We start from the raw sequence: 13478 nt of genomic DNA on the forward strand, positions 1-13478 counted from the left end.
GAGTTTGTAAAGAGTTAGATGTGTCCCTGAGTATATATACCATTACTGTGGTAATGAAAGTTACATATATGGGGGAAAGTAGTAGTTCCCTGATATATTAAATTTCAGTTTCATTAGATCATTAAATGCTCTATACAATTGTCCTTCATGAACGCTTCTAAAATTTATTGGGCTAATTATCTTTTCCCCTGCCAGCTACACTTATCTTGTTAGGTTTTCAGTTTTAAAAAATGTATTTTATAGGAAATGTATAAAAAGAGAGTCTTCTGCAAAATACTTGTGTGTTTGTGTAATGTTTATCCCAAGTCACAATGTTGGTGGGCAGTAGGAATTTATGGTAAATAAACTGGATTCTTTAGACTCTTTCATACATTCCTTTAAGATTGAATTTTAAAACTGAAAGTGGGCAACAGTTGGTATTCTTTCAAAACTTATTAGTTGACTAATGTTCCTTGGGACTATGACTTTGCAATCTGTTTTTTGACCTCAGAGTAGAAATAAGATGAACATAAACAGACAGTTTGGTGTATGTCCTTGGCACCCACTCTGCAACTTTTTCATTTCAGAATCCCATTTTCTTAATTGAGATTTATCATTGCCTGGAAATTAAGCGTCTCTAGTCTTTATCAGAAGATACTGAGCAGTCTTAAAGTCACAGGTGTTAGTGGGAAGGAGCGTGATAGTGACCTCAGAAAATCCAGCGGTATGCCTGCAGGTGGCTGCCCGAACTTTCTGGAGAGGGTGGTGGTGAACAGAAAGTAAGATCAGTGAGCCCCGGGTAAGGGATCGTTGGTAGAAGCCAGTGGTTCTTAGTCCTTGGCTGCATAGGAGGATCACCTGGAGCACTTTTGTGTTTTTGATGCCTGGGCCCCTTCATTGCAGATTCTGACTTAACTGGTTCAGGTAATACCCAGGCATCAGCATTTCAAGCTGCATAGGTGATTCTAGTTAATGTGCAGCCAGGGTTGAACAATGGGGTGCGTCGATCAGAGGCCTGATTAGTAGTCCAGGTTCTTTTAATGAACTGAGGTTGCAAGTATGAATGCACTAGAAAAAATTTCTTTAAAACTTTTAAAACAATGAGCAGCAAGTTAGCTACCATCATAGCTTAGCTAGCTTTCTGAGCTGATGACTTTCAGAAAATAGATCCAATATCAATCTGACAAATTATGTTTGAATGGCCAATTACAGTTTGATAGTGGGCGTTTAAATGAATACATTTATAGTTATAGGCATATGTTTGTTTTTGCAGGGAGAAAACAAATCTGAGTATTTCTTAGGATTAACTCCAGTTGGTATTGTTGTCTACAAGAATAAAAAGCAAGTGGGGAAGTATTTCTGGTAAGTATAAACTGTGGCGGAGTTGGTATTCAAGTTATACACTGTATGTTTTGGGTTTATGGGACTTGTGTGTCAGTGAAAGGGTTGGGAAAAGAAAACAGGTACATTTCTAGCGGTTGATAAATATGAGTGAAATTGGCTATAAAGTTCCTCCCAATGCATATCAGTATAATATTTTCTCTGTAAATTTCAGAGAAATTTTCTATGTGATTCTGGACTCTTGTCCGTGGAAGCTGTGTGTAATAGGATTCCCTACGCGTTCGAGTGTGCAGTGCTGGCCTGGGTTTCCAGGACTACCCTGAGTTCTAACTAAGTGGGAAGGTGTGAGAGGGACCAAGGATTCTCTGGCTCTGCACTGGGTCTGGGAAGGCAGCACTGTTAGGGCCGGGGAATCCAAGCTTGCGTGCATTTCCTGGAGAAGCACAGACTGAGAATGGAGTTTGGTTTAGGGAGGTGTAGAGAGCAGAAGGGTATACAGGGAACTCTACAGTGATCGTAGTAGTATATGAGGGAAACAGTATGAGCCAATCTTTTTCCCACTGAACTTCTGAAAGGTTAATTCTGAAAAATAGTACCACCACCACCACCTGCTTCTTTTTTTTTTTTTTTTTTCAGGCCTCGAATTACAAAGGTTCACTTCAAGGAGACGCAGTTTGAACTCAGAGTACTGGGAAAAGATGTAAGTTTTTGTTTGGCACCTAGCTTAGCTGAGAAGGGGGATCTCGTCTCCTCATTGATAACTGCAAAGACATTGTGAAGGACGACTGCTGTGTTTTCTTCAGCTGCAATCACATGGAACTTGGTTATTGGACTTAAGTGCACAACTGCTCAAGGAGGGGCAGGGTAGAAACGAATGAGTTGGTAAAGGAGAAATGTCACTTTAGTTTTAGCGAAGGGAAATAGACCTTCCTAGAGCAGAAAAGAGAATAGCAGGCGATTGTCTTTATTAGTGTAATTTGCTCTTTGGTGCCGTCTGTGAAGGATTCGTATAATCAGAAGGGTGCAGCCTGCATACAGGTTAAAAAGTATCCTAATTTTGTCCAAAAGTAAATTAAACCATCTGTAGGGAGTCACACTTCTGCTGTTTCCTTAGTTGGGTGTGGCAGGTAAATCAGATGGGAAATTCTGGATGCTTTCAAAGGGGAATGTAAGGCGAGGGTGCAAAAGTGCAGGTCCGCCCGCTGCAGCGTGGCTGTGTCCTCAGGGTTGTGTGGGTAATGGGCACAGTACCTGTCAGAACCTGGGGGTGCCTTCATGCCTGGACAGGTGTCTTTTAGGAAACTGGGCAAAAGAAGGCAAGGATATTAAAACTTGCTTTTAATCCACCTGTGAAAATAATGCTCCCTGAAGTGCTAGTACTGCTATGGGATAGATGAGTGAGAATATGATGTAGCAGAATCCACCCTTCTCTCTCTTCAATACTAACTTTATGCAGAGCAAAGTTCAAAGTGAATGGCATTGAATTGTTGAGATATATTTGTTGTAAAAAGGAGGTTAATAAAATCTGTGCTTATGCATTTGCAAGTTGAGACACAGGAAAAGTGTGACTGTAACTACAGCTAGAATGTGATACCTCACAGGTAGCAGGTGCTCAGTAAATATCCATTGAATAATCAATGAACTGATCTACTGAGATTAAGTGCCACCAGATTTAAAAAATCTGACATTACTAATCAGTTCCTTTTTTAGAAAAAGTACAGTGATCTTTCCTTTCACTGTGTCACATGCTGCCATTTATTGATGAAATTAAAATTGGATTTTGAAATGAGTTTTAACTTGTAATAAGGGGTAAATTCCAGATTTTTAAAGAAATAATAGTCCAGCCCTAGCCGGTTTGGCTCAGTGGATAGAGCATCGGCCTGCGAACTGGAAGGTCCCAGGTTTGATTCTGGTCAAGGCCACATACCTCAGTTGCAGGCTTCCAGCCCTGGTCAGGGCATGTGTGGGAGGCAACCAGTCGATGTCCTTCTCTCACATCGATGTTTCTCCCTCTGTCTGTCTCTCCCTCTCCCTTCTACTCTCTCTAAAAATCGATGGGAAAATATCATAGGAGGAGGAGAAGGAAGGGAGGGAGGTAGTGGGAGGGATGGAGGAGAAAGAATAGTCCAAAAACCTCAGAGTAGTTCTTTTAACAGTCTAGTTTGAAGGAAATCCAGTTTTTCAACTCCTGATTAGACATATCAGTCCTAAATGTGCTAATATATAAGATTGAATTAAAATCATCCAAAAAGTAGAATAAGTAATTAGATGGTAAGGTTATCTACTTTTCTATCTTGCCACTGGTTTCACATGACAATGTAAGGTGTACCGTCTGTTCAATGCATTGAAAATAATGTTTCAATTTTTTAATAGGAATATGATGAAAAAATGATGACTTTACATGGCAGCATTAGTATTATTCAAAGTCATTTTTTCTTTATATCTAAGTTATTTTTGTGAGTGAGGTCCTTTGGTGAAATACTTCTATGCTATTACTACTGGCCCAGTGCATGGATTCGTGCACATTGAAAGGAAATTAATTAGAATAAATATTTTAATATCACTAATTGCCCTTTCTCTATAATAGAAGTGTCAGAGATGAAAGAAAAGTAGTATAAAATGTATATGAAAATAATATGTAAATTGATTAATAAATAAACAATAACAACATGCTATAACAACAACAAAGACATGATATAAAAACAACAAAAACATGATATAAAAACAACAAAAACATGATATAAAAACAACATGGATAAAAACAATGACTGATAAATTAACTAAACTTATTCTAATATCTCCCTGTATATGATATTAAGAGTAAAAACACTTTCAGCGTGCTTGACTAATTTCCCTTGTGATGAAGTATTTACAACTTTAACAGCATACACTCTTCGATCTCGAGAGAAAGCAACATATAACTGACCATGTCCAAAAACTGGTTCAGGTAGGAATATTCCTACTCTGTCTAGAGTTTGTGATTTATTAATAGTCATCACAAATGCTGGCATCACGGGAAACTGTCTTCAAATTAATTTAAATGGGAGGCCAGTGTCAGACAGGGACAAATCAATTATTGGAATCAGACCAACCTCTCCTTCCGCAGATCCTGTTAATACTTCAGAGCTTTATATGTATCACACATGTGGGAGTCAACGTTTATTTTTTTTTTATTTTTATTTTTTTTTTAAAATATATTTTATTGATTTATTACAGTGAGGAAGAGAGAGGGATAGAGAGTTAGAAACATCGATGAGAGAGTAATATCGACCAGCTGCCTCTTGCACACCCCCTACTGGGGATGTGCCCGCAACCAAGGTACATGCCCTTGACCGGAATCGAACCTGGGACCTTTCAGTCCGCAGGCCGACGCTCTATCCACTGAGCCAAACCAGTTTCGGCCAATGTTTATTTTTAAATCGCCAGTGTGTGTCATATGTACCGGCCAGTCGGTCAGACAGTCAGATGGACGTACGGTCGGTCACTTAGCCTTTTATATATATATATAGACTAGAGGCTCAGTGCACAAAATTCATGCATGGGGGGGTGAGCATAGCGGGGTGAGCATAGTGGGGATCCCTCAGCCTGGCCTGCACCCTCTCCAATCTGGGACCCCTCGAGGGATGTCCGACTGGCAGTTGGACATCCCTCTCACAATCTGGGACTGCTGGCTCCTAACCGCTCGCCTGCCTGCTGGTCTGATCGCCCCTAGTAGCCTCTGCCTTGGCTCCTGGCCTAAGCCACAGTCTGGCCTCCCTCTGTGGGAGGTGACCTGGCGGATCAGGTGAAGGCACCTCCCCCATTACTCTGCTGCTGCTGCCATTGCCGGCCTGAGCCTGGGCCCTTCGCAGCCGCTGTGGCTTTGTCTGGAAGGTCTTCCGGAAGATGTCCGCCCTAATTAACATATTACCCTTTTATTAGTATAGATAGATTACAGAGCCTTAAAATTCTTCTACTGCCATGGGATAACTAACTGGTAAAGTCACAGCTAATTTAAACATTCCACTTCTTAGATTTCTTCATAATTAGCAGAGAATAACAACAAAGTTGATATGCTATTTTTCTACAGGCAGTCTCCATGGAATGACCTGTTGGTTTTTTTTTAAATATGTTTTATTGATTTTTAGAGAGAGGAAGGGAAAAGAATAGAGAGAGAATCATCAATGAGTGAGGAACATCATGGATCGGCTGCCTCCTGCACACCCCCTACTGGGGATTGAGCCTGCACCCTGGGCATGTGCCCTAACCGGAAATCGAACCCATGACCTCCTGGTTTCTAGGTCGATGCTCCACCACTGAGCCACGCCAGCTGGGCTGACCTGGTTTTTTACATACTCAGTGCTTGTCCCTTCTGCAGCTGTGAGAAGAAATGGGTACGACCTGAGACCCTGCTGCACGCTCCTGGGTTGTGAAGCCCGGTGTCAGTGATCTTTAGGACGGTGGTAAAGCAGGTCACATAACTCAGGCTCGAATCAAAGGAAAATGAAAAAACTTAAACAGCACAGTAATTTAGCCCAAGCAATGCGTTTCCTGAGCATTCTTGCTTTGTGGAGCCTTCTTTCTCCACCAGGGCACCTCTCCCTGTGAGGCAGTGATTTACATAATGGTAGAATTAAGTTGATTATTATGGATGCCTCGCTGTAATCATGGATTAAATAGAAAAGTCCCCTGAAACCCATCACCTGGAACAGTAATCATAGTTTGAAAAATGGCTGAAATGCTTATTCTGCTGGTTTTCTGGTTGGCTGGGTCCGTCAGAGACTAAACTCAGCATGTTCAGTTCTGTTAGGGCCAAATTCATAGATTCAGTTCCCAAAAGACAGCAATGTCCTTCAGATAGAAGATCTTCCTAGTGTCACCCTGTGCCAGGAACACGGTCTAGTTCCACTTTTGTTGTTGTTGTTAGTCCATACCCTCACCGAGGATATTTTCTCCATTGATTTTCAGAGAGAGTGAAAGGGAGGGGGAGAGACAGAAAGAAACATCGATGTGAAAGAGACACATTGGTTGGTTTCCTCCCACACGTGCCCCAACCAGGGCCAGGGATGGAGCCTGAGCCAAGGTATGTGCCCTTGACCCGAATTGAACAGAGGCAGAGAAGCAGGCTGATCAAGGGGAGATGATGAGAGGGAAGTCAACACAAGGATGGAGAGAAGTGGGCAGATTTGGGAGGCCTTTGGGAGGTAACGTTGCTTCTGATTAGTAGCAGATTGAATGTTTTTGTGAAAAATACGGAGGACTTTCGGATTATCCCAAAATTTATTGGTTTCATCAGCAGGGAGAAAGTGCAGTCCCCAGCAGTAGGCCCAGAAGTTGGCATGCACTACACATATTTGTTGAATAAATGAAAAAAAGAAAAAAGAAATGCTACTCAGATTACTTTTATGTATAATGCATCATGAAAGTAACCTCAGCTAAACTTACCCAGTGTGACAGGATGTAGAACCAAAAGGTTCCTGGCAGCTCTGGCCGGGAGTAATTAGACCCACTGGCCGAACTCGGCCTGCTCCGAGAGAGTGCAGGGGAAGGAGGATGGCCAGGAGCTGTCCCTGTGTGTCAACAAGTCCAAGACGCCTCACTTACGTAAGCTAGAGTTCCTTTCCCGTTTTAAGTGAAACTATAGATTATTTTTAAGGTTTTTTTTATTTGAAAACAATTCCAAATTTACAAAAATCTGCAAAATATTACAGAAACATGGCCACCTGCATTTTATTTCTCTTTTTTTTTTTTTGTTATCTACACACACACACACACACACACTCTCTTTTTCTGAATGATTTAAGAGTAAGTTTCAGCCTTAGCCGGTTTGGCTCAGTGGATAGAGCGTTGGCCTGTGGACTGAAGAGTCCTGGGTTCAATTCCGGTCAAGGGCACATGCCTGGGTTGCCTGGGTTTCCGGCTCCATCCCCAGTAGGGGGTGTGCAGGAGGCAGCCGATCAGTTATTCTTGCTCATCATTCGTGTTTCTATCTCTCTCCCTTCCTCTCTGAAATCAAACAAGAATAAGTTTCACATGTTATTTGTCTCTAAATACTTCTGTATGTATTTCCTAAAAACAGGGATTGGCCCGGCTGGTGTGGCTCAATGGTTGAGCATCAACCTATGCACCAGGAGGTTTTGGTTAGATTCCCAGTCAGGGCACATGCCCGGGTTGCAGGCTCCATCTCTAATAGGGTATGTGCAGGAGGCAGCCGATCAATGATTCTCTCCCATCATTGATGTTTCTATCTCTCTCTCCCTCCCTCTTCCCCTCTTTGAAATCAATAAAAATATATTTTAAAACATTAAAAAAAAAGGGAATAGATGTTATCACTGATGTTACCACAGTACAGTTATCAACTTAAAAAGATTATGTTGCTATAATGCTCCTATCATCTACTTTCCCTTTCCAGTGACCTAATAATGTCCTTAATAGCGTTTTCCCCTTCCAGGATAGAACCTAATTAGCCTTCTTTAATCTGAAATGTTTCTCCCACCCGGCTCCCATTTATTTATTTAATTAAAATTTATTTCAATTGTAGCTTATACTCAGTATTATTTTGTATTAATTACAGGTATTGAGCATAGTGATAAATCTAGAACATTTTTGTTCTTTATGACACTGACATTTTTGAAGAATACAGTTTTATCTCGTTTCATATTCATCTGTTGTTTCCTGTTATTAGACTGTTCCTGTGTTCTCAGCTGGAAAGCTGCATGGGTGACGTTGTGTTCCTCTCAGGGTACAACTGGAGGCGCATGATGACCATCTGTCTTCTGTTGGTTAAATTTGACCACCCAGTCATGGTGTTGCCCCATTTTCAACTGTATAATTACTGTGTGTGTTTTTCCTCCTTTCCAACTAATAAGTAATTTGTGGGGAGATATTTTAATTCAATGCAAATACCCTGCTCCCCTTCAAAATGTCTCTACAGCTCTAGCATTCATTGAGGCTTCTTGCCTGATCAGATTGCTGACTGATGCTTGCAAAATGCTGATTTTCTCGCTCTCCCACTCCCTCCATATTTATCGGTCAGCCCTTGGCATTCTACTGTAAGCAAGAGTCACACTTATTTACTTACCAATTAGTTATTGGCATGGACTTATTAATTTCTGGGGGGTTTTTTTCAGTGGTTTACAATGTATTACAGTACCCAATGATGGAGCAAGTGCAAGCCCTTTGAATCTGGCTTTTGTGCTCTTTTGACCTGCCCCTGTTATTTTGTGTCACTTTTTTCACTGTGGAACAACATGGTATTTCAGGTGCATCTTGTACCTACCCCACATCCACCTTCTTATTAACCACTTCTCCAGAGAGCCCTGGTTCCTTTTAGCTCAAGATCTGGGTGTTAGATGTGTTCCTTGCTCCTGGGGCAACTTTGTTTCTTGGTCCTTTCAGTGGACAAAGGTAGGGAGTGTATGAATGCATATACACATACATATGGATGTAAATGCATACATACATATGTGCTCATGTAAACGTGCTTGTACACATTTTAGAAATCAGAGTTCATGCCATAGCTCTAATTTCCATTTATCCCCACTGGGTTCTTTCTTGCCTTCCCTCCTTTCGAACTCGTATGTCCTTTGTCCATGAGAACCTTGGCTCCCAACAACAGAAGCACATTTACTCATTTGCTCAATTCTAAAATTCACCAAAAATAGCCTCAGAGTTGCTTTGGGGCAACCAACCACTAAAATTGACGGTTGCTCACAGTGCTTTCACTCGCATAGAGCACCTTGCCCAGTCTGAGGGCAGAGTCAAATATCCTCCGTGTTCAATAGCAGGGCCATGGGTTGGCCCATCTTTCCGCCTTCCCTGTTACTGTGGCTATAGACTTCATGTGAGATCTACTAGTTAGGTTTCCTTGTTTCAGTTTGCTTTCAGTTATAGCTCCCCTCCTCGTTTCCTTATTTATTTGATGTTATTTTCTGAAGACATAGAAGATTAACATGCTTTTAAAAGTAAAACTATACAAAAAAGGCACATTCAGGACAGTATTGCTGATGCCCATATTCCTTCAATCCTGTTCCCTCGCCTCACACTTCCTTGTCCATAACCAACTTCAGTGTTTTATGGCTTATCCTCTCTGTGTTTCTGTTTGTAAAAATAAGCATATTTTTCAACTTTTCCCCTTTCCTCACCTAAAAGAGAGCATACTACATATATTCATTTGCACTCTGTTTCTCTTTCATTTAGTAATTCTTCCTAGAAATCTCTATCAGTTTATGGAGAGCTTTCTTGTTCTTTTGTACAGCTGTGTAGAACTTAATTGAGTACATATTCCATAGTTTACTCAACTGATCTCTTCTGCTGGAACATTTAGATAGTTTTCACTTATAAATTTTTCTTTAATCAATAACTTTGTGCATATGTATATTTTATAATGTAGGAGCGTGTCTTCGGGGTAAATTCCCAGGAGTGGGAATGCTTGGTCACCGAGTAATGTCATAGAGTTTGTTAGTTATTGCCATATTCCTCCTCCCCAACCTCCACACAAAGTTTTTGAGGCATTTTGCATTTCCACCTACAGTGTATGAGTGTACCTGGGACTATAGATATAATATTTTCTCCCAAATATTCCTAACTGTGGCTTTGTTAGTGATATTTGGATTCTGATGCTACATGACAATTTGGGTTCTGAGTCTCTCTGGACTACTAGACTTGTGGTCAGACATCATGGTTTAAGCCCAGGCCTCTCACTTAGCTAACCTAGTATAATTCACTCACCAGCATTTAACCCACATTTCCTATCTGTAAGGTGAGTATGATAACAACCGTCTTACAGTGTTGTTGCGAGGTTGAAGCACCTCGTCCAAAGTTGGGCATGTAACACACACCCGGTGCATGTCTCTGAATCGGAACTGTCTTGGCCTCGTGCCACTTAGAACTACTGAGTTTTGCACAGAAAAGGGCTCAAGAAACACCTTGTTCTTGACCAGTTTTGGCTGGTGAATGGCTGTGTCAAGGGAGGAAGGGGAACCCAGCTTTTCCAAGCCCATAGATTTACCTTTGTTTCACTTACTAGCATGTTGGTTGACATTCTCCATAACTAAAACACATAGGCTATTTCTTTAGAAGGAGTTTTTTAAAAAGATGTTGCTTTTATTTTTAATTTTTAAAATTAATTTTAGAGACAAAGTGAGGGAGAGAGAGAGAGAGAAACATCGATGAGAGAGAAACATCAACATCGATTTGTTGCTTCATGCACACCCTCTGCTGGAAATCGAGCTCCAAACCCAGCCACGTGCCCTGACTGGGACTCAAACTGGTGACCTCTTGGTGCATGGGTTGATGCTCAACTACTGAGCACACCAGCCAGGCCTGGAAGGAATTTTTAAATTGGGCTATAAATTTTTTTTTTTAGAATATCAGTAGATCTTACTAGATATGCCTTCATTTTAATAAGCTTAAATAACATTTGTTATTTAAAAATTTAAGTCTAGGAATAAACAATTATCATTAAAAATTAAATCTGCAAGAGAAAAATGTTGACATTTTAGTAAATGCTAAAGTTTCTCTAAAGAGCAGATGAGGAAAAGATAAAGTCAAAACAATAATAACAAAAGCAAACCATCTGGAATTTTGGGTTGGTATCTGAATTTTTTCAAATAGGAAGCAGAATGAGGTCAACATAATAGTTTTCAAAGTTTACTGAAACATGATATAAATATTTTCTAATGGTTTGGCTCATATATATATATATTTTTAATTTTGGAGAAAGAAAAAGCAGCAGCACAATTTAACACATCTTTTTCAACTCTATAATTTATGTTTCTATGAACTTAGAAAGAGTTATATACAATTATTCATCAAGCAGTAAATTTACTCATCTGTAAAAGAAGTAAAAGGTTTTTCACGTTTAGATATATATTTTGGAATATAACCCAAACAGCTGACAAAAGAGTACTGGAATATTTTTGCCGTTTTTGTTCTTTTATTGTAAACTATAACATATATGCAGGAATGGAAATTAATTTTATTCTCTGAGTGCTCTGCTGAAATGCACAATTATTTTTAATTCAAACCATATTACATGCATTTCAGAAAGAATTAAAAAAAAACTGCTGTGTGTGTGTGTAAAGGTGCTTATGTGGCATAATATTTTTTAAACCAAAATACCGAAAAAACACTTCCTTGAAAAAAAGTTCTTTGTTCATATAAATCAGGGAAATGCCAACTACCTTACCTGTTCTTGGAAATTCATAGTATACATTAGCATGTTAAGGATATGAATATTTCAGCCATAAGAAAGGATGAAATACTGCCGTTTGTGATAACATGGATGGATCTTGAGAGCATCCTGTTAAGCGAAATAAGTCAGATGGAAAACGACAAGAACCATATGATTTCATTCAGATGTGGGATATAAAACAGAAAGCAACAAGTGAACCAACAAAACAAACTCATAGACACAGAAACAGAATGGTGGTTACCAAAGGGGAAGGAGGTGGAGGGAAAAGAAAGAGGGTAAAGGGGGTTGAATTTATCGTGATGAAGGAAGACTAGACTTTGGGTGATGAGCACACAACGCAGTGTACAGATAGATGATGTATTATAAAACTGTACAGTTGAAACTTATATAATGTTACTAACCAGTGTCACCCAATAAATTAAAAAAAATGATCTGAGTATTTAACCCATTGTTTTCCAAACTTACTTGACCATAAAGTTCTTCTTTCTTTCTTTTTCTTTTTTCCCCAATATCACAAGACACTAATGTAAGAAACACTCTTTAGGGAGCACAATGTAAAGAAAAAGGTTGAGTAAGATAATATTTTACTCAGTGCTTTAAAATTCCCTTATAACATCTCATTCCAAATAATGACAAGGTTGGTGATTTTTATTTTTGTTGCAGGGCTCACTCTGAATTCTTGCTCTGGGTTGGGATGCCTAGAAGAGAGAGCAGCGGGAACTATGGGGGAAGTCGTTAGAACAAACATTGTGTTCTCTCTTGCGCAGATAGTTCAATTTTTTAATGCAGCTATTCAATCTCACCATTTTTAAAGATAAAATTTCTCAAAACACTTAAAATTTTGTGATAACTCTTTGGTGTCTACTTAAAGTTAAAGAATAAAATAATCTTTTCAGTTCCACCCCTTGCCTTCCTTTGCTTTATCAGTGGTCATTTCAGTCATTTGCCATCAGCCCTCTGATGATTTTGTTTTTTCCCCCCAGTCCCTAAAATAAGTTAACAATTGTCAAGTACATATAAATCTTGTGGAGCTTGAATGTTTAAAAAAAAGAATCTGGCCCTAGTTGGTTTGGCTCAGTAGATAGAGCATCATCAGCCTGCGGACTGAAAGGTCCCAGATTTGATTCCCATCAAGGGCTTGAACCCCAGTAGGGGGTGTGCAGGAGGCAGCCGATCAATGATTCTATCTCATCATTGATGTTTCTATCTCTTCCTCTCCCTTCCTCTCTGAAATTAATAAAAATAAATTTTAAAAAACTAAAAAAAGAATCTGCCCTGGCCTGTTTTGCTTAATGGTTAGAGCATCAACCCGAGGACCGAAGGGTCGAGGGTTCAATTCCTGGTCAAGGGCACCTACCTGGGTTGTAGGCTTGATCCCCAACCGGGTCAGGGCATGTGAGGAAGGCAACCAATTGATGTGTCTCTCTCATTTCGTTCTCTCTCTCTCTCTTCTTCCTTCCCTCCCCTCCTTGCACTCTCTCTAAATTAAAAAAAAATCAATGGAAAAAATATCCTCAGGTGAAGATTAATAACAAAAAGAATCCCACAATACTTGAGCCTAGTAATCCTCACACTTCTCCGTAGCCTCTTGCCTCTAGGGATCACTGATGCAGCCCCTTTGCTGTGGGCCTTGATAGTATGTATGTAACAACTGCATCTTACTGTTGTCAGCAGCACTAATGTAGTTTACTCTTAAGTATCTGACCTATGCACTGCACCTGAGGTTACTTCTAGTGACCTTGGAGGTGGGCAAATATATAGTGATTTGAGAATTATTGAGAAGATGTTCATCTCCATAATTCTGGAAAGGCTGGGGAAGGCAGACTGTCCAGTTGTGCTGCTTCCTAGGAACAGAAGAGCTGGCTGGAGTGTGGGCTGCGTGTGGCAAGGAGGGTCGGCCTTGGGAGAGGCCGCGGAGCTTGGTCCGGCCCCGGGAGTGAGGCTGTTGTGCAGCTTGCAGTGTGAGCCCCTCCACGACCCTGTC

The 13478-nt window shown here is 40.3% G+C and overlaps 1 protein-coding gene across 3 annotated transcripts in view; it reads left to right on the forward strand.

Moving 5' to 3' along the window:
* Positions 1–13478, forward strand: part of EPB41L4A (erythrocyte membrane protein band 4.1 like 4A) — a 218207-nt gene that overhangs the window by 138935 nt on the left and 65794 nt on the right. For all 3 annotated transcript variants that reach the window (XR_008555830.1, XM_008144480.3, XM_028149759.2), the window contains exons 8-9: positions 1253–1341; positions 1957–2020. Coding sequence is in view for 2 of the 3 variants with exons in the window: in XM_008144480.3 (XP_008142702.1) it covers positions 1253–1341; positions 1957–2020 (153 nt within the window). In the remaining variant the exon portion in view is untranslated. The remainder of the gene's footprint in view (positions 1–1252; positions 1342–1956; positions 2021–13478) is intronic.

The sequence above is a fragment of the Eptesicus fuscus genome, chromosome 4 (genome assembly GCF_027574615.1).
Source record: "Eptesicus fuscus isolate TK198812 chromosome 4, DD_ASM_mEF_20220401, whole genome shotgun sequence".
Classification (NCBI taxonomy): Eukaryota; Metazoa; Chordata; class Mammalia; order Chiroptera; family Vespertilionidae; genus Eptesicus; species Eptesicus fuscus.